A 21527-nucleotide genomic window follows, 5' to 3' on the forward strand; every position below is an offset into this window, starting at 1 on the left:
TGGTGCCCAAAAAAAAAAGGCGCCAAATTTTGATTTTGGTTTCTTTAGTTTGGCCAAAGTTCCACTTTATTCTCTACTACAGCTTTAATTGTCACCATTTGAACCTAATAATTTATAAATTGTTGTAATTTGAAGATGATAATTTAATTTTTCGTCATATTGTTTTAAAAGAATTAACACACAAGTTAACATGAATTATGTGTTTTATGTCTCTAAAAGGTCCACTTGTCTTCAAATAATTGAAGAATTGTTCTTCAATTGCGACAAATAATTGAAATAACGAAGTCCAAAAATGGAGCTTCGTCTAACATGTACAAACCAAAATTCTTTTATAGCCAAAAAAGAAAACTTTGCCGAAATTATAAGGAAAAACAAGAGACTGCGTGAAGTCCACTGTGACTGTGAGTCAGAGTCGATTAGATGAGAGGCATTTCCTTGATTATAAAAAGGTAGAGGATCCTTGAGTGAGAGAGAGTAACTAGAGTTGAGTGACATGTCAATCCAAGCACAGCAAATAGTGTAAGTAGCTCCATCAAAAATCTGGTCCGAAGTAGGAACCTTCTGTCAGGGAAAATCTCGTATATCCCCATAAAAGCTTGAAACTTTTTGGTATTTGGTTTATAGAAGCTTGAAACTTGAGACTTACCGTTTAGTAGAAAGTTTTCAGACCCAAAAAAAAAACAAAAGAAGCCATTTAGTCGAAAGTTTATGATTGTGGGCTGGCTCATGGTAGTGTAAAAAAATGCATCATCACAGCAATTTGAACGTGAAACGCAGTCACCCACAGATGGAGGATGCCGCCAATCATTTATCTTCATCTATCAACCGCTTTCACAGCAGCACGATCGAGCCCCAGACGGCCATGGCCAACGTTTGTCTACAGCCACAACCACAACAGCAACCGCACATTGCTCTGCCTCCGTCGGTGGAGGATTTGCTTAACCAAATTTGTAACGACAGAAAGCAACCCCAGCCAGACCAAAACGTCAGACTGAGGCTGAGTTTTCTGAGCGAGGAGAAGGCCCTCCAACTCCTCCGTGAAATCTCCGAAGCGGAAACTATCAAAACCCTCGGTGGCTTTATCATTTGGATGATCCGTAATAAACCACAATATCAATGTGCCTCTCCTTCTCCCTCTCCTTCAAAGTCCGCCCCTGCTTCTCTTCTACAAACCCAATTGTCTGCTTCTCCCATTACGCCTCCTGTTCATAAAGGTCAGATTTTTTTACTTCACTTTATTTCATTTTCATGGGCTCTTCTGTTTTCATTTTGATTCGTCTCAGTAAGAAAATCTGATTCTCCCTTTATGCCTCCTGTTTTCATTTTCATGGTCAAATTATTACGTTTGGTCATCTGTTTTCATTTTGATTCGTGTTAGTAAGAAAATCTGATTCTCCCTTTACGCCTCCTGTTTTTATTTTCATGGTCAAATTATTAGGGACGTTTGGTATCTTTGATTTTTCTTAAAAATAAGGAGAACTTAAATATATTTTTAAGATTCAAAAACTTGTTTGGTATACAACTTAAAAACTGTTTTTAAATATTAAAAATTTGAAAACTTGTGGGTTGTTAAAAAAAAAATTGAAAAAATAGATATTTTTTATTTTTAATAATTGAGGTGGTTTTTAGTTATTCTTGAGTTTGAGTTTTTAAAAATAAGGCCATCAGCAGGTTTTCTTTGTTTTAAACTTAAATTATGTTTTTGAGTTTAAAAACTTTTGAATATCAAACAAGCTTTATAATCCTTTACATATCTTGGTGTTTAATGGATACCTTTAAATCATAATTTTATTTTGTTTACACTATTATTCAATTTTCATAAAAATTATAAAATTTCTTTTCAGTTTTAGATTTTTCAACAAAACCACGATCATGAGCAAGTGCATGAATATACTCCCGACAGATAAGTGGGTATAGAAAGTCATGTTGCTGATATCTATCTAGTTCTAAATATCCTTGAAATTAAATTTATTCTCAGTAAGAATGGAAGTTACAGAGCAACCTGGAGACCATGGAGGGTTGAGGCCACCTTATTCCTATTCCTCTGCCTCACCTTCAAAAGTTCTCCGTGTTTATCCGTATCAAGGCCCATCATCTGCTCCTCCTTCAACTATTACTCCTGTTCGACTTTTTAAGGACCCTCTGCCTCTACCTCAACCTTTTCCTCAAGGTTATTTATTTTTTTTTTTATCACTTTCTCAATGGAATGCTTTTCATTCGTTGTGATTAACTATATAGTGTGTGTTGGTACAGGTGAGACTTCCACTAATTCCTCAGTAGACCAACCTGGAGACAATGGGCAGGCACAATTAGAAGCTCTGGGCGAACTTGAGTTCAGGAGACAATTCCTAATATTGAATTACGCTGGAGGGTATGAGAAAGTTTGTTCCTTTTTTGCTTTCCTCTCTCCTTCTGTGGCTTATTTGGTTCTACTTCTGCATTTCCTCTTAGATTACATTGTTCGTTGACCTGCTTTTGGATGTCTATTTATTTATTTATTTTTTTCAGAAATAAGTTAGAAAAAGTTCTAGAGCCGGAGACTATTAGGAGCTGGAAAGATTTGCCGATGCAACTGTTTGAGAGGAGAGTTTGGGAAGCTTTGGGTCGGAACTTTATCAGCACGAAAGACCGACACCCGGTGATGATCATTCTCAATTCTTGTTTATCTATAAATTAGTGGATTACCATAATCTTTGCTAATTGGTTTTGACTCTTGTCCTGCTCTACTTGTTTTTAGTTCCTGGAAAGAAAATTGGAATTGTATCCATGTTCACTAAGATTAACAATTCAAGAATTTCAAAATATTTGGGTAGTTTGCTACAGAATATCTTTACACTCTGATCATTGGAGCTTAGCAACCCTGCATGAATTAATCATGGCAATCTCCTTCAAGTACACATAAATGGATGAATAAGTAAATTAGTATCTAGTAATGATGCCATTTCCTGTCAGATTAGAGAGTAGGAATGAGTTTGCATAGCCAGTTATCTTCATCTAAAATTCCATTCTTACTGAGAAGAAATTTAATAATTTTCCAACTATTCTGTTAAAAACCATTTTGCTCGTTTTTATTTTTATTTTTAAGTTTTGTTAAGTAGTACTAGACTTCACGTGGTTAACTTAAAGGTCCCAAAATTAATTATTAACTTGTTATACAGTTTGGAAGGTCTTGAGATTTCAAGGAAGGGTAAATCTAGCCCAACACTGATAGCTTACCTTTTTTTAATTATAATTATTATAAAAAAAACCTATAAAAAAAAAACTCATTGATGGTGTCTTTATTACTGGCATTATCCAACCTCGTATCCATTACTACATGTGCTCAATGACCCTTTCATGTTGGTGATGTGCTGCAGACTTTTGATTGGGATTCTGGAAAAACATACGTCTATCATTGTGAAGTCTCTGTGGATGGGAGCTACAAATTCAAGGTTTGCACATCTACCCCCCAGTATACGTGTAATCACACACAATCATGTGCTAGCCTATGCATAATTGCCTGCTCACAAGGAGAAATAGTTAATTTACTGACAGAATCTGTAGTGTAGGTAATCAGAGTTTAACATGCAATCATGAAATTAGGTATCACAGTATCAGTAAAACCTGATATCGCCTTATCAGTCATACCTGTGGGTCCACGGAAGGAATCAGATCTTCTGATTAGGTCTTGTGGGAGGTTTCACGTTTGAATCTTACCCCATTAAAAAGTATTTAGAAACTTTGTACCTTTTAGGTTTGATTTCATGAGTGCCAATTGATAGCAATTCATTTTTGCAAAACATGTGTTGTAGTGGCAAACCCTCACCGGCAAATTGTAATCAGCTGTCTGCAGTTCCTTTCTGGAAAATGGATTTTTTCTTTTATTGCTTGTTTGAATTTTACAGCTCAGCAACATGCGGAACCTAATATGTATACTATAAATACAAGCAATTTCCACTGGTCTTTTGGTAATATCATAATGTTTCTGTTGCCAGTGTTGACCGGTCATTTTGCAGATGTTGTGTAAGTGATAAATTGTTATTTCCTTCAGGGACCCTGTCTAAACAACACAAAAAGAACTCTCCTGCAGAAAGTTTTGGGAGATGACAATGTTTTAATGGTGAAATTTTCCGATATGGTGACTGAGAAAGTTCCAACTGCCATTAAAGATCATAATTATGCCAACTATAGCAAGGTCGCAAGAGAAGGGATTCTTGTAGGTTTGCGTCGATATCGGTTCTTTGGTATGTCTTTCATGCCTTAATATGGTGAATTTTGAATGTCCAATTTTAAAAATGTTTTACTTCACTAATCACTTTTGGCTTTGTTTCTCTCTTCTACCTGTCTTGATTGGCTCATAAGTATAATTACCTCCTATGAAATAGAATATTCATACAATGCATGCTTGAGTGAAAAAAGAACAATTTGTTAAATCATTGTAGTTTATCTTTTCCGTGTTACAATGGTCACACAGAGAGACATGCATGCATATATGTATGGTTTCAAAACCATCCGAACAACCGGAACAAGGCTAAGGTGTTTGAGGGTCTTTTTCACTTCATTTTTCTTCTGTGCATCAACACATATGCAGATACATTTCTTTATACTCCGTCACTGATGATATTAGAAAAATGTCTTCTGAGGCTCACTTGCTCTTAAATGCTCTGGCATTCTTAAAGCTGGAAAGTTAATATGATTTTTTTTTTGGTCAGCTTCACATGCTAGAAATAGGATTTAGAATTACCACATGGTTTAGACTTGGGATTCGATATTCAGAAACTGATTTAATGTTATTTAAACTGTTCTCCCAGGTGAAGTTTTAACCTGTATTTGGATACATGAACATGTTGTGTTCTTTTTATTGAGTTGTTGAGCACTCTAGCTGAATTGATCATTGACATGGTTTTGAATCAGTGTTCAAAGATGGTGGCAATCAAGAAAAGAAGAAAAACCCAACTTCATCACCTGTGAAGTGTTACTTTGTTTGTGTGGGCTCTAATGCCGCAATTGACAGGAGTGGAGATTATAAGTTCTCTAACAGAAAAATTCACGAAACAAGATGCATTTTTATGCATGCACATACTGTGTCTAGTGTGTCAAACTACATGGCTAGGTATGTAATTCTTTTTTACTCAAAAATTTCTTTTCTAATGCTGTATAGAAGTAATTTTCCATAAAGATTCTAAAGTACCATCTTTCTTGGGAATTCAGGTTTTCACTCATTTTGTCAAAGACAGAGAGCTTAGTAGTAGATTGGTCACTTGTAAAGGTTGAGGACATTGATGATGAGTATTGTCTTGTATGATCCTCAATCTTTTTAATGGATGTTGCATTTCCTATTTGTACTTATATGTCCTTTTCTTTGTTTCATTTTTTCCGTTTAAAAATGCAGTCTATTCTTTTTTTTTTTTTTTGTGTGTGTAAACTACAGGATGAATCTGGTAATCGTATCTATAGAGATGGAAAGCCTCTTATACATACAGATGGAACTGGATTCATATCTGAGGATTTGGCTTTACTCTGTCCGAAGGATTTACTCAAAGGAGACTATATCAGTAAGGAGTACATTGAGGTTTGTGATTCTATGTTTTAGGTAATTTAAAATTAAGGTTAAAGCATGGCAATAATAAATATTAACTAACCTCATAGTTGATTTATCCTCAACGTCATTTGCATTTGACAATAGAGATTTTGAAATACATGTTTGCATAAAAATGTAGTATCCAGTTACTGGATATGAATAATAATCTAGCAAAAATGCAGCTAAAACTTACATATGTATAACAGCTTGTATAAATTAGTCTGTTACGCAGCCAAAAACTTGGTATGCATAATGTGCAAGAGTCTTGCTCTGCCTGTGTGACTCTCTGCCTTCTGCAATTGTAATTTCTCTATGTTTTTTCCTAGGAACTGACTATATTTTCTTTCTCCTTCCCTCTGTGTCAAGGGTCGAGTCTCTCTGAATTTTTGGCTCACAACTCCATGTTTTCTTAGTTTCTCCATTTCCTAATCCAAAATGCTAATGTCTTCTACTCTTCTCTGTGCATGGCTTATCTTGCTTGCAACTGATTTCCCTTTGCTTTTGTTTTCCTTCTGTCTCTTCTCTCCTGTAGCCTTTGCTCTTGCAGTTCCGACTTTTTTACGAAGGCCGTGCTGTGAAGGGAACCTTTCTGATCAATAAAACAGTATGGTTTCTGTCATTCTCTTGTACAATGCCCTCATCATTACTGAATGGAACTGAGATAATACAACCCTAATAACAGGTTCATGCTTGATAGTAATGAAAAACTTAAGGAATAGTTCTGACTAATAGTATTTTCTTCATTTTCTTATTTTCTAATATTGTAAGTGTCAAACATTGTAGCTGCCACCGAAAACAATCCAGATTCGACCATCAATGGTTAAAGTTGAGAGAGATCCAACGATTTCAGATGATCAAACAGTGAATTCGTTGGAAATAGTCAAAGTAAGGTATATCCATTATTTAGAACTTATCTTTGCGTAATTTGTATTGCTTTTACCCCCTGCAGTTGATTCAGAATCAGTTGTCCTGCGTCAACTTGGTTATTACTTATTTGCATTTATTAGCATATCACTAGATACCTTTTCTCAAGGTTAACATTGAAAAAATGATTAAAAAAAAGGACACGATATTACATTTTAGCATAAATTAATTGAGAATTTCTAGTACAGGGCCAATGCCAGGTGCTGGGCTGTTTATATTATTTTACTGTTGAAGGTGTAATTTTTAACTTAAAAGTTTTCATCTTCCAGCAAATCACATAGGAATACATATTTTTCGAGGCATTTAATTGCACTTCTATGTCATGGAGGGGTGCCGAAAGAGTACTTTATGGGGTTACTTATGAAAGATCTGGAAGATACTCATGGTGTTTTCTGCAGTAGGCGTGCAGCATTCAAAGGTGTGAAGCTGATAGTGCTTAGAACTCATCGTAACTTTTTCTTTCCTTTTGAATCATTTGGGGTCAAATTGGCAGCCAATTTCTTGCTTTGGTATCTGTCCATGGGTTAAATAACATTCTAGCCATTTCCTATTTCATTTATGTTCCACTTATTTCTCTTTCACTATTTCGAATTTATTGATGGGTTTCCTTCCATCATTTTCTGTATTTTCAGTTGCCTATAACCATGGTGAGATGGATGATGATTACAGTTCGGTGAAAATGATCCTTTCTGGTATTCCTCTTGAAGAATCATATTTGCAATATCGTCTGTCAATTCTAAAGAAAGAGGAAAATAAGAGTCTTAGAAAAGGCAAAATTTGTAGTCCTCAGAGTTATATGTTGATGGGGACAACTGATCCAACAGGGATTCTGGAAAGAGATGAAGTTTGCGTTATCCTGTATGTATGATTTCTGGCATTTTTTTCTCTCCTGTTAAAAATCCATTCAAGAATTTGATGATATGTTTACCATCTGTTATCCTGTAGCTAGATTAATTATATGTCTTTTTATTGCATAGCACAATAATTTCCTCATTTCTCAAACCCATTTAAATGTAGCAGATAACAGCGGAGCCCAAGAATTGATGTGTATTCGAATCATAGGAGCTAGTAATCGACGATATGCTCATATTGGTGACGTTATTGTTGCTGTAATCATTTGGTCCATGCCCCATTAGCTATAAAATACAGTTGCTTGAATTAAAACTTGTGTAATAGAAGGAATGCATTTGCGTGGTTATCTCTATATGAGACATGGTACTTAGATTAAAGGTGTAAAGTTATAACTTGTATTGGAAGCAATCTGTAATCGCAATATTTGTAGTTTAGTTAAAAAATTTATCCAACCTACAACTAACACAGAAATTCTTTGATCTATGCCATAACCATAAGATCGTATTATATGGTTATGCTGTACAAATTTTGTTATTTTCTTGCTTTGAAAATTATAGTGGTACTAATGTATATTATATTCTAATGAATTATGAACTATTTACCCCCAAAAAAAAAAAATTATATATGAACTAATAGTTCCATGTAGAACTGTTTCTAGTATATGGTATAATATGGTATTGTATGATTTGTATTTGCTTAATTGTATCTCTTTACTGAAGGTGTTACTATACATATTTTCTTTCTTTATTATCCTATGTTAGTTCTTCATCTATGTGTAGTTCAGTGTCAATAAATATAGTTTACTTATAGCTTGAGGCCTCTTTTCGGCCCAATGATGTGTGCAGTGACAGCGGACAAATGTCGGGAGAGGTACTAGTGTACCGGCATCCAGGTTTGCACTTTGGTGATATCCATGTTTTAAAGGCCAGGTACGTGAAGGAGTTAGAATATGTTGTCGGAAATGCCAAATATGCTATATTCTTCTCTTGCAAAGGTCCACGTTCTGTGGCTGATGAAATGGGTGGTGGAGATTTTGACGGTGATCTCTATTGGGTCTCAAGAAACCCTCAGGTTGGCATTTACCTTAATCGTGGTTACTCTATCATTATTTTGAAAATTTGACGTGCACATCCCCTCTAGAAATACTTAACCAATTTATGCATGGAATTGGAAATTTTTTTGTTTATCACACCTCTTAACTATCAGTTTTTCTATTTTGTCCTTAATAGATAACCATTTTATTAAGGTTTATTATACCTTTTCATGATAAAAAAAAAAGGGATTTGAAAAGTTTCGGGCATGACATTGATTGAAGTGGCTTGATTGCACTTAAATTGTTTCCATACTGATGTGAGATCATGTTGGAAAGATGTCAATGAAATAATTTGTCACTTGGGTCTTTCCAAAAGCTGAGCTCCTGTTTTGTAGTCTCTTTACCTATTGAACTGGTTCGAGAAGAAAAACTTTGACTCCTAATACTTCAGCACATGAGGTGTTAGAATACCAAATATGCCAAAGTTCTTATGTGATTGTATTTCATAATTAATTGGTGTTATCTAGTTTCCCTTTTGTATTTAGCACTTATTATTGGAATTATTTCAGCTTGTGGAATGTTTTAAACCGAGTGAACCTTGGATCGAAGCTTCATCATCAACTCCAAAAGTTGCGAGTCCTAGACCCAGTGAGCTTTTGCCTAATGATATAGAGGATGCGCTCATTAAACTATTCTTGAAAACTAGGTTTGAACCCAGGTATGCATTTGACTCTATTTATAATCATTTGCGTTGTATTGCATTCAAATTCTGGCTTTAATTAGGTTCCTGATGCGTTGTAGTTACTATTTGCTCAATCTTGTAATGCTTTTAGCCTAAGTGGTACCTTTGGATATTGTCTAAAATGCATGTAACGAAAGCATAGTTCATTAAATATATTGGCAAAATTGAACTTTGAATTAGAATTTAAAATTTAGTAAGTTGTTGACTGTTACAAAGTATCAGGTAATTCTTGAACCTTAATGTAATTTGTTTTCTGGTGTATGTAATTATTGCTATGCTTATTTATCGGGCCCAAATTAAAATATTAACTTCCCACTTTTATAAATCAAGTTGAATGGTTTCCATTCTTCTTGATATGGTATTGGATGATGGATATCTCTGTTTGTTGTTGAAACTGAGACAGCATTCTCTGGCTATGATTCACACTTAACAGTACTGTTTATTCTTGTGTTATTATTTGTATTACATTTGTTCTACAGATTTAGCACTTCATCCACTGTGTGAATCTTATGTTTCTGGTGCACAAACAATTTCATCTGTTGCAGCTTTGCAATGAGTGAGGCATCTGATAGCTGGCTGGCTAAGATGGATCGGTTGTTAATTCTAGGAGATAGTAGTAATAGTGAGAAAGCCCGTGTGAAGGCAAAGATGCTGCGGTTGGTTGATTTATACTACGAAGCTCTAGATGCACCAAAAAAAGGTGGAAAGGTTAGTTCTGGTTTTTGTTGCTTCAGCTTTGTAATAGGATGTATCAATAGGGATTTGGTGTTACTTTTTACTTTCTTCCGGTATGTTGTTATTATAAGTGGGCGTACCTATTGTATGCAATTAAACATATGGTGTTTGGTTTAGGAAAAGGGTACTCTTCGTTTCTTTTGATTTGTTCTGCCACATTTGTTTGGAACTCATTGTCTGTCTTCAGTTCACCCTTTGTTTAGTTTCCATGGAGTGAAGAACATTCACATCCTCCTCCTGTTTTACAATATAGGAAATCAGTAGCTAGTTATTTACAGTTTGCATGATCCTTAATCTTTGAAGTACATCTTCCTTTCAAGTGATTTGGCTGTGCCTTGAAACTTTGATTTAACTTCTGAGTAACAGGTGGTAATTCCTGAAGAATTGAAGTCGAATCAGTTCCCTCATTACATGGAAAGGGTAAACTCGTACAAATCAACGTCCATTTTGGGATTAATTTATGACACAGTGAACGCCTATCACTTAGAAGATGCTTCTATCAAAGGTGTGATAAAAGTATTTTTAATATTAGCTGGTTATTAAAGCTCCTGTCCATAAGTTTTTGACTTGCTATTTTTCCTCTGTACCTCTCTTCAGAAGTCAAGAAACTTCCCATGTTCGATGTCGAAGTCCCTGAGGAGTGCTTGAGGAAATGGAGGGAACACCACCAGCATTACAGGAGTGAAATGAGCTCTGCCATGCAGGACAATGATCGAGACAGCAAGAATAATGCTGCTGATAAGGTCTACAGAAAGTATAAAGAGGTGAGACTTCAGACTTGAGTGTCCGGATTATGAACAAAACATTTTGCCAGAGCCTGTTCTGCTCACTGCTTTTCCCATTTGTAGATTCTGTATGGTGGTGCTGAGGACCTTGAGAATAGTACAAGGCCGTTGCATGAAATATTCAATGAGGCGCTTGCAATATATCGGGTGACTTATGACCATGCCATAAGTCAAGGAGCTGTTAGTAAATGCTGCTTTGCGTGGAAAGTTGCAGGTTCAGCCCTCTGCAAGTATTATATGAATAAACAAGGGGCCCGAACTATTGAAGTCTCATTCTCTGTTTTGAAGGACTTAGTGTAAATTAAATTTTAGGTGTACCATAATATCCGTAATTATTGTCAAGAAATGTTGTATGTATTATATTGTAACATTAACGTGTGTATACATATATACATATATATATATATATATATATATTCTCTCATATGGATATTCACACGTGTCTTTATAAATAAGGAGGAAAGTATGGGTGGATTTTAGAAAATAATGACATTCACACGATAAGAATGTGCCTCTCGCTTAGGATAAATATACGTAAGTGTCACATTTTTAATTGCATTTACTCTGTAAAAGGACCAATTGGTAATTTTCCAATACCTTGGAATAATATTAATAAGACAAACAGACCTTCCCGTGCTCTAAACGGAGCAAATAAATCATATTATTAATAAAAATAGCAAATACTAAATAAATACTAGACACAGAGCCGTCTGAGCTCTCGATCTTCACGTGTGTACAGTAGTATACTAGCTAACCCTTGTTCACGTTACTTGGAGGAGGTTAACGTTTGATAGGGACCTTGGGATGTGTTTGTTCACAGGACGTGTAGGCACAACAATCACGACCATTCACCACATGCCAATGCTTCAATCCATACGTGTCTTAACCTGCACAAACATCAGCCTCCTCATCTGATTTCAAACAGCACCAGGAAAAAACTGGTCAAACGCTCACAAGAGAAGAAGAATTATAAAGCAGATTAGTGATGTCAAGTTTCAATCTTTATACATAACACTTGGCATATCATTCATAGCACTTTTTTTGGTCTGATCATTTATAGCACTTTGATAGTTTTTATTTTATTTTATTTATAACTTGTATTTTTTTGAAAAAAAGAGAGAGAAGTATTGGCATAACATGCCAAATCGAAATATAAACAAAACTTTGTCCGTTACAAATATTTATTTTAGAATCAAGGCATATACTACAGACAGCACGGCATTGAGAGGCAGGTGTGCATGTGAGCGCCCCACCATTGGACACGTCTGTTCAATAAGCTTCATTATCCAAATCAAAAACCCAATCTCTCACTGTCTGCAACTATTGTCTCCTTCTATCTTCTCTCTTCCACCAACTCCACCGCCGAACATAGACAAAAAACCATGTCTCTATCTCTCTCCTCCATCCTATTCGTATCCATTTCCCTACCAACCACTAATCTCGATATTTTGCGTAATGATCTCCTTCAAAAGAACCCACTCACCCAAATCAATCGTATCATTCATCTCCACCACCTCCACATGGATATTGAACAAGAAAGTTTCACACTTCTTCTCCGTCTATACTTTTTTTCTTTTCTCTCTTTCTCTCTCTAAATAATTCAACAAAGAGAAAAGATGATTAGTTAAATTGAAAATGACCCTATCTTTAATTTCCATTTCCTTTTAGACTTTTAAATGTAAAAAAAGCCATAAGTCTTGTCTTGCCTTTGGTGTACATGTAACATGGGTTCTTGTTTGTTTGCTTTGTTATTAAAACAGAGTTGCAGCTCAAAAACAGATCACTGCATCTTCTCCTTCTTCTCTCACTACTGGCTTTGAGCTCCAGCAATCACTCTGTTTTCTGTGTTGTAATTGTAAGAGAAAGAGTGTTGCTGATCCTCAGCTGTTAATTGGGTCACTTAGAAGAATGGAGAGCGCCTTCAAGGAGTTGGGGGAAAAGGCTTCTGTGCTTGACTTTGACCACAAATCCGCCGTTGTTGGTGGCGGCGTTGAGGACATCTACGGTGAGGACACTGCCACCGAGGACCAGCTTGTCACCCCTTGGACTTACTCCGTCGCCAGGTCACTACTTTTCACCTGATTGTTTTATAATTCTTGCTTGCAACCCAAGTTGTAATTTTTTCTCTTTTTTCACCAAACAAAATCTCTGTTCTACTTTTTGGGTGATTTACTTAAACCTGTAAAAACTTTGATACTTCTAATTTTTTTTTAAAGTTAAATTACAAATTTTTTTGGTGGAATTTGAATCTCTTGATGCAGTGGATATTCTTTGCTGAGAGATCCCCAGTACAATAAAGGGCTTGCATTTACGGAGAAAGAGAGGGCCGCCCATTACTTGCGTGGTCTTCTGCCTCCAGCAACTTGCTCTCAACAACTTCAGGTTTCCATTAATTTAATTTAGTCCTTCTGCTTTGCTTAGTATTCATGGCATGGTTAATTTAAGCTTTTAGGGTGTGTGGTGATAGTCTAAAATGGCATAGCTCAGTTGTTTCATTCATCAAGAACATCAGTCGTTGACTTTTTGGGGTAAATGTTGACTTCTTGTTTATTTTCTATGTTTTTCCCCCAAAATTTGTTAACCAGGAGAAGAAGTTGATGAACACTATCCGACAATATCAAGTCCCACTGCAGAAATATATGGCTCTGACAGAGCTCCAGGTAGTTTTTTCTGTTTACCTGTATCGGTTTAGCATAAAGATTCATGGACACTATTTCAAGTGTGTTATTTATCCCTGCAATGTGTTAAATGACAATGGGGACTTGTCTTACTATTTTGCGGAGTTGCTTGTCTTTGGAACAAGGGTGTAGAGAGAATCATTCAGTTTCCTTTGGTTAACAGGAGAGGAATGAGAGGCTGTTCTACAAACTTCTCATTGATAATGTGGAGGAATTGCTCCCAATTGTCTACACTCCAACTGTTGGTGAGGCTTGCCAGAAATTCGGAAGCATCTTCAGGCGCCCTCAGGGTCTTTACATAAGCCTGAAAGAGAAGTATGACTATTTCTTTGCACCGTGATTTTTCGGTTTTCTCAACATAAAGTTCTGATGACATGACAAATCCTTCAACTTTTACAGGGGCAAAGTTCTTGAGGTATTGAAGAACTGGCCTGAAAGGACTGTTCAAGTTATTGTTGTGACTGATGGTGAGCGTATTTTGGGACTTGGCGACCTAGGTTGTCAGGTAACAAGTTTGAATCACTTTCTTTAAATTATGAGTATCTTTTGGTAAAAGTAAAATAACCCTCAAGTGGTTAAGTAACTTACCCTCACATGGCATTGTTGGACATGTTTCAGGGGATGGGAATTCCGGTAGGGAAGTTGGCTCTGTACACAGCGCTTGGAGGAGTTCGTCCCTCAGCGGTAAGGATTTTCCTATTTACTTGTTACTAATCATTGCTAACTTTCTTCAAACCCATGAGGTTTACCTTTATTTGTAAATTTTAATATCAAGGTGTTGCATTGGAAATTAAGGAAGGATTGAAATTTAAATTCTTGTTTGATATCACAGCATGTAAATTTCATTTAATTAAGAATTCTTTGGACTTTCTTCTGCAGTGTTTGCCTATAACCATTGATGTTGGGACAAATAATAAGCAGTTGCTGGAGGATGAGTTCTATATTGGACTTCGACAAAAGAGGACAACTGGGAAGGTTTGTAGCTTCTACCGTACCCTAGTTTGTCTCTAGTTTAGTTTAGTTTAGTTATGTAATTAAGAACTATAAATTTTAATTTAATGAAGAGAGATTGTTGACACTACCTGCAGGAGTATGCTGATCTTTTAGATGAGTTCATGAGTGCTGTCAAGCAGAATTATGGGGAAAAAGTTGTCATTCAGGTTGCTTCTTAAATAACATCCTATATATTCGTAGGATTTCCAGAGTATAAAATATATTCGTAGGATTTCGTGAGTATAAAATTTTCATGTAGTTCTGAGATTGTCTTGTCCCTTTGAATTGAGATGTGCAGTTTGAAGATTTTGCAAACCACAATGCTTTCCAGCTGCTTGAAAAATATAGGAGGACTCATCTTGTCTTCAATGATGACATACAGGTACACAGTAGATCACTTTTGAGCTTGCCCTTTAGCCTTTACGGCTTGTACACTTTGTTTAGTTTCCCCCTGACCTATTGTTTCCTTGTTTCAGGGAACAGCTGCTGTAGTTCTTGCAGGAGTTGTGGCAGCACTGAGGTTGGTTGGTGGTAGCCTGTCCGAGCACAAGTTTTTGTTCCTTGGTGCTGGGGAAGTAAGAATTTTTTCTTGGATTTCTGTCTTCACTACATATTGCTGGCTTATCATGTCCTTAACTAAGGAGAACTAAGAATAATCTAACTCTAATATACAATTCTCATCCTGCTGTTGCTCATGATTGTAGGCTGGGACGGGTATTGCAGAGCTAATAGCTCTTGAGATCTCACAAAAGGTATTAACTTTTTACAATCAGATGCACGCTATCTCTGGTTAATGTAATTGTCAAACTGAGATGTAAAGGACTTCTGGTCATGATTTATCAATGATCTTCCTTCGTTTATTTTGTTTTTTGTTTTGTTTTGTCTCTTGTAGACAAAAACTCCTGTGGAAGAGACCCGTAAGAAGATCTGGCTTGTTGATTCAAAGGTGGGGTAGCATGCTCGATAAAGATTCTGACTTTCACTTTTAAGTCTTCTTACTTTCTCTCAAACTTCATTAAGCACATGAATCATTTTTGCAGGGATTAATTGTTAGCTCTCGCAAAGATTCTCTTCAACAGTTTAAGAAGCCTTGGGCTCACGAACATGAACCCATTGATAATCTCCTTGATGCTGTCAAGGTATGAACCAAACAATTCAAGTTTATATTTTGAGTTTTGATGCATAATTATTTGATTATACTTGTATTTTATTCTCCCTTCTTACTTGATCAGGCAATTAAACCAACAGTTCTTATTGGATCATCCGGTGTTGGAAGAACGTTTACAAAGGAAGTGATTGAGGCAGTATCCTCCTTCAATGAGGTACTCCTCACTTTCTCTTACATCCATCCCCTGCCTATCGTCTTGTTCATGTTGGATAACATTTTGAGCATCTGTTTTATTGACATTGAGAAATGAATGATGCAGAAACCTCTCATTTTGGCTCTTTCCAACCCGACGTCTCAGTCTGAATGTACTGCTGAAGAAGCTTATACTTGGAGTAAGGTATAACATTTATTTTTACATCTGATCTGTCATTACTTGCTTGGGGATTTATAGCACAAAGTGATACAATAAATAGAATGTTTGAGTACTCCATTTATGCAGTGAAGCTAACTTTTCTTCCATGTTTCTTGTCCTGCTTTCATTCGCTAGGGACGCGCAATTTTTGCCAGCGGAAGTCCATTTGATCCTGTTGAATACAATGGCAAAATTTATGTTCCTGGCCAGGTTATACAAATATAATCTCACAGTATTAAGACCAAGTTTAAAACCATGAGTTTAGTATCAATGACTGAGATTTTTTGCTTTCCTTTTCAATGCAGTCCAACAATGCTTACATTTTCCCTGGATTTGGTCTCGGTTTGGTTATCTCTGGCGCAATCCGTGTGCACAATGATATGCTTCTGGCAGCCTGTAAGTAGACTGCACATTCAGAATGGTTTGATTTTGAAAAAACATAGAATTTAGAACTTGAATGGCATTATGTTGTCAAAACAGGCCAAACACAAATCTTGTAATCACACAAATCTTGTAATCAACTGTAATATAGGAGGTTTAGTTGGCAAGACATTGACTTTTGCATTTACTCTTTCTTCAACTTTTTGGTTCATCTCCTAAAAACAGCGGAATCATTGGCGGGGGAAGTTTCAGAGGAGTATTTTGAGAAAGGGCTGATTTATCCACCATTTTCCAACATCAGAAAGATTTCTGCTCATATAGCTGCTAACGTAGCTGCTAAGGCATATGAACTTGGTGAGCCTTTTTTATATATTTCTTTTCTTTGGTATATTCTGAGTTCTGACCCAAAAACAATGTCACTTCTTCCATCCATTTGTAATTCGTTTTCATCGTATGCTTTGTAGGCCTGGCTACACGTCTCCCTCGTCCTGAGAATCTTGTGAAGTATGCTGAGAGTTGCATGTACAGCCCTGTGTATCGAAACTACCGTTGAACAGTGTGTTGCTCCACATTTTAGAAGTTTAATATCAAACTTCTTTTTAAATGGGTGTTTTCTGAAGATGTATGGTGTTTTTATTACTGTTGTGTTATGTCACTTGGTGACGATGGTGCTTAAAATGAGTTAAGGAGATGCTTGTAAGCCCTCTGTTTCTAAATTCAAATAAATATGCTAATTGTATCATCCCCATCTCCACCTCCCACCATGTGATCAGTTCATGTAATTGAAATCCATTTACAGCTTATATTGTTTCTTGCAATTTTATTGCTTCCATTGGTCAAGTGCTTAGATTCCTAAAAAAAAAATTGAATATGATACTATATGGTCTCTTTCACAGCTACGTATCACGTGATTTGTTATTATGAGAGATGTCATATCATGTAATGCGTAACCTGTTATTGGGAAGGGATTTCACTTATTGGATTGGAGAACAGCTCCTACGCCCCACTCGCATTTGGTGATCTTGTTCATGCGTTTGAAAGTCGTCATTTAGTCTACAGTCGTGTCTCAAATGCATGACGATGGTAGCCAGTCACCATTCTTTTGATGAATTGATTTTGACTGTTGGATCTCACCCCAGGACTCAAAGCAAATGTCATAATACAGGTAGCACAAACATAAAAAGAAAATGTGACGGATGGGTCGTTTTGCTAACTTTTGTTATCTTTTTCGACAATTATTGAAATGGAGAGGGAAAAAGAAAGCACTCCTCCCCCACCATTGTTATGCCACTAACATGGCTAAAAGCCAAGTAATCCTTTCAGGGAGTGGATTTGTTCAATTATTGTTATGGTAAATGTAGCTTATATAAATAAATAAATAAAATTTATTGATCCTTGATTGACTTCCTACAGCCTTTTCTTTGACCAAGAAGTCAACTATGCAGATGCAGTACATTAATTTAGAGGCAGGGATATGTTTTTCATTGCACACATTCTATGGATTTACATGAGAATACAACTTGAGCACTGATGGAACACATTATCAAATACAACAATGGTAAAACCATATGAATCTTATGCTATCTTAGAAGGGGATTCATCTTCAATTGCAGGAGCGGTGGCAAACTTATTTTGTATGTTCATCATAGACATTCAAATCAGCGTGAGTATCGTAATATCGCTGGCTCAGGTAAGTCCGACACAAGATTGGAGGAAACCTGACATAGTAGGCAAATGCAGACAAGCATGAACCGAAAGAACATCATTTCAAATGCTTATCTACTCTACTGGCCACATGCTTTAAAGGTGATGCATTTCCTATAAAGTCAGATGTAATGTAATGAACCCATCAGTATTCGTTCATTCAACTGAGGTCCCTTACTACTCCGTAAGGCCAATGAGCTTCCAATATAGATCAACATAATTCAGAGATTACCATATAACAATTATCTTAAAATTATCAACCGTTTTTAAACAGAGATGAAAGATTGCCATGTTTTATTTTTAAATGTTTTCAGTTGCTAAAATTACTATATAATTGTGCTAGCATAATATTTGTGGTCAGAACTTACTTGGGAGGGTTTTTTTCGGATTTGCAGGTAGGCAAGCACTCAACAAGACAATCGTGATTAGGTTCTATAAAGTATGCCATCTGCCCAAGAAAAGAAGAAAATGAGAAGTCCATTAAAAAGAAAAGAATGCGCTGTAACTGGTAAGATAAAAGAATGAGCTATATATGAAAGTGAACATAATGGATACCATGTAAAACCCCCCACCCCCCCAATAAAAGTAAAGGATTTGAGCCCATGTACAAGTAAGGCACATATATAATAAGTGAAATCGAAGGTATACCATTTGAATCAGATGAGAGACAAAACAGAATCTTATGCATAATCAAAAGGCCTAGTATACCATGAAACATAAAAGAAAAGAGAAGGGGTCATACAGAGTATCTGTCTTGACCATTCCCTACAACTCTATGCAGCGTGGACCTGAGTACAAAACCAAAGCAGGAGCATCTGTCACACAATAGTTGAATACAAAAATTCCAAAAGGAGATTGCACATACTTAAAGAGCAAAATGAATTGTGCAGCTCCAGAAATTGCCAGCATTCATCTTCTATGAGCATATATGTAGTTTGGAGGTTGGACTAGGGTTATGACTAAAAGAGATGTGCAGTACTTGAAAATGCCATTGCTCCAGCGTTCTAGCATGTCGCCAAGATTCACTATAAATGCTCTGAAAGAATAAACAGAAAATTAAAAATTTGTCACTACTATGAATTAAAAAGATGATTTTGCATTATATTTGTTAATACAGCGGCATATGTTATTTTCCTCTTCTATATCGTGAAAGCTTCAAAACATGTTACCAGTAATGAAGCTAAATTATGCAAAGTGTTAAAACAGTCTTAACGGACCATATATGTTGCAAACAAGGATAACACTATATCACATATGATTCAGCCAGACTTAGCCACTCAAATGCTATCAATCTCCATGAGTGGGTAGAAAGTCTCACCCTTTAATTGGTGGTACATATTCCCATATTTGAGGTTTAGCATCCTTATCCTTGCATATCTGCAAAGAAATATGGATGGAAAAACAAATTAGTAATGCAACAATTATACTTGCCTTCTTAATAATGGTAATATAGCTGAAATTCACAGCAGCCTTCTTACTTGGAGACCTACGACATCATCTGTTGCTAAAAGGGTTATAAAACCAAAGTCAGAATGAGCACCAGCTCCAAAAATTCCATTTGATGGATCGGAAATTTGACCTATATAAAAAATGAACACCATATCATTAGTTAAACTAATTGTAGGATTCGTATTAAGGTTTGAAAAAATTTGATTGAAATTTGACCATCATAGTGTAGTAACCGCAATGTTGCAATAGCCTCGCCAATCATTTCTGGTTTATCAAAGAAATGGATGTCTAGATCAAGAGCAAGGGCTACAAGCCTAGCAACTGCTTTAGCCACCTCCCTGAAATGATGTACATGAAAACAATTCAATTCAGCGTATGTCAATCATTCATTCTAGAATGAACTAATCTAAAGGATAGATGGAAAAGGATCGTAAAAAGTTTTGAAAAGCCTTGAGATGGCAGTTGGGCTGACCTTAGTGTCCTAAACAACCTTCTCATTAACATAAAGGATATTCTCATAGCAATTGGACACTACGAAATTCTGCTGAGAATATCCTTACAAGTATTGTCTAATGGGGGAGGAATATTGATCACATGCTTGTGGACACCTATGCACGGGTACTCTCATCTTATTAAACATATGTATGTAGTTGCCAATTACAAGAGTGCAACTTACAAGCATTGTCTATGATATTCCTCCATGGAGTCTCTCCACCCCGGCAACATATCTACAAGGACAACAAAAAGTATAAGAAGATCAGAAACGCAATTCCACTTGTACATCCTCAATGACCCATGACAACAAAAAGAGCACAAAATTAAGTCAATCAGAAAACTGATATGAGTGACAAAACCAAGTGGTGCCAGAAATCCGCCATTCAATTCTACTTGTTGTAGTTGGTTACCTGGAGCAGGCCAAACATTAGGCCCATAAAATGGCTTATTTTCCGGTTCTGGGTCATCTTCAGGCAGCTCAACTCCTATATAATACCCCTCCTTGTAATCTCCTACTCAATGAACAAGAACCAATCTTTACAAAACAAGAACAAAGACCTAGAATTCCAATGAAGCAAAAACAACCAGAAAGTGCGTTTCTGAGTGATATAAACAAACCGTGTACTTGGTTTTCATGGTCCAGATGCTCATCAAGAGAAGGGGTATATCCCCTGTAATTCTTGTTCCTCAAAAGCTTCATTTTTTCACTCAATGGTAAGCTGAAAAGCCTCCTGCTCTGTGCAAACACCTCGTCCATGAACTTCTCGCTTACCCCATGATTTATCACGTAGAAAAAACCGCAATCCAAACTGGCCTAAACCCAGAATTTGATTCATTTATACAAGTCATCAGTAGTTTTCTTCACTTGCCAGATATTTTTAATGAAAAAAATATAGAAAAGTCGGAAAGCTGAAGTGGAACGAACCTGTTTCAGTAAGGAGACAGATTGGTGTATATCGGAGCTTGAGAGATCGATACAATTGAGAGCGGAGGCTCTTACAGCTTTAACAGCACTGTTTGCGATTTGGTTTTCCATTTCCGGAGAAACTGAACCGCCAAGAATTAAGTATGGAGGCTTTGACTGCACTGTACTCTCCTCTCTCTGTTTTCTCGTATTTTCTATTCGGTTGCTTTGTCTGCAGCTAAAAGTGGAGTAATTTTTTTACCAAAAAAAGTGGAGTAATTTGTACGTGGCACGGTGGCGTGATGGTCCTCCTCCTTATTTGACTGGTTGCAAAACCTTCATTTTTAGGTAAATTATCATCCTCAATAAATAAATAAAAGTAAAAATTAAAAATTCTATTTTTGTTATGTTTTCACACAAATGATGCAGCAGCAAGCAATTTTCGAACCGCAAAAAAAAAAAAAAACAGATTCAGTAGCAAGCAATTGGGTCAGCGGCCCATTTTTCCATTTTGTAAGTCAATAGTGACCCAGTGGTATTCATTTTGGGTCAAAGAGATGTGAGGCCTGGGCTTTCTCCCCATCTGTTATCATCTCTTTGGTTTTTTATTTTAAGGATATCAGATTGTGCACACCTCTAATTTCTAAATATATATTTTTTATATAAGTAATAAGCTACTTTAAATGAATTTAAACTATGAAAAGAGAGATTCGAACTTAAGGTGCAGAGTGTAAAGCAAATACGCTATAGTCAACTTTGCTAAATTTGTTTA

At 36.2% G+C, this 21527-nt stretch overlaps 3 protein-coding genes across 6 annotated transcripts; 2 read left to right on the top strand and 1 right to left on the bottom strand.

The window, feature by feature from the left end:
* Positions 1-477: 477 nt before the first annotated feature.
* Positions 478-11054, top strand: LOC103340827 (RNA-dependent RNA polymerase family protein). Of its 2 annotated transcripts, none has more exons than XM_008244280.3 (19): positions 478-1214; positions 1979-2170; positions 2254-2371; positions 2509-2638; positions 3357-3431; positions 4031-4223; positions 4894-5092; positions 5191-5278; positions 5411-5551; positions 6093-6164; positions 6344-6450; positions 6754-6902; positions 7117-7342; positions 8182-8407; positions 8939-9087; positions 9657-9819; positions 10213-10351; positions 10444-10610; positions 10695-11054. In XM_008244280.3, exons 1-19 carry the CDS (start codon positions 743-745, stop codon positions 10929-10931), a joined length of 3243 nt encoding a protein of 1080 aa, XP_008242502.2. In that variant the 5' UTR covers positions 478-742; the 3' UTR covers positions 10932-11054. The 2 variants fall into 2 exon arrangements, with proteins under 2 accessions (XP_008242502.2, XP_088898449.1); XM_089042323.1 differs by having other exon boundaries at positions 601-1214; positions 8939-9075.
* Positions 11055-12518: 1464 nt separating this feature from the next.
* Positions 12519-17021, top strand: NADP-ME1 (NADP-malic enzyme 1). Its single transcript, XM_008244279.3, has 19 exons — positions 12519-12694; positions 12893-13013; positions 13217-13291; positions 13473-13624; positions 13709-13814; positions 13928-13993; positions 14189-14284; positions 14398-14469; positions 14601-14684; positions 14779-14877; positions 15007-15054; positions 15195-15248; positions 15343-15441; positions 15535-15624; positions 15730-15807; positions 15958-16032; positions 16128-16218; positions 16429-16557; positions 16668-17021. Exons 1-19 carry the CDS (start codon positions 12540-12542, stop codon positions 16754-16756), a joined length of 1779 nt encoding a protein of 592 aa, XP_008242501.2. The 5' UTR covers positions 12519-12539; the 3' UTR covers positions 16757-17021.
* Positions 17022-17662: 641 nt separating this feature from the next.
* LOC103340824 (2-oxoglutarate (2OG) and Fe(II)-dependent oxygenase superfamily protein) lies at positions 17663-20998 on the bottom strand. 3 transcript variants are annotated; one of them, XM_008244277.2, is made up of 11 exons: positions 20777-20998; positions 20470-20665; positions 20262-20363; positions 20033-20084; positions 19573-19694; positions 19386-19486; positions 19226-19284; positions 18887-18943; positions 18650-18695; positions 18276-18355; positions 17663-17921 (listed from the first exon to the last, which is right to left on the bottom strand). In XM_008244277.2, exons 1-11 carry the CDS (start codon positions 20885-20887, stop codon positions 17831-17833), a joined length of 1017 nt encoding a protein of 338 aa, XP_008242499.2. In that variant the 5' UTR covers positions 20888-20998; the 3' UTR covers positions 17663-17830. The 3 variants fall into 3 exon arrangements, 2 of the variants coding, with proteins under 2 accessions (XP_008242499.2, XP_088898602.1); XM_089042476.1 differs by having other exon boundaries at positions 17882-18021; XR_514739.3 differs by lacking the exon at positions 17663-17921 and having other exon boundaries at positions 18773-18943.
* Positions 20999-21527: the final 529 nt, after the last annotated feature.

This window comes from Prunus mume, linkage group LG8 (assembly GCF_029339155.1).
Source record: "Prunus mume cultivar Tortuosa linkage group LG8, ASM2933915v1, whole genome shotgun sequence".
Lineage (NCBI taxonomy): Eukaryota > Viridiplantae > Streptophyta > Magnoliopsida > Rosales > Rosaceae > Prunus > Prunus mume.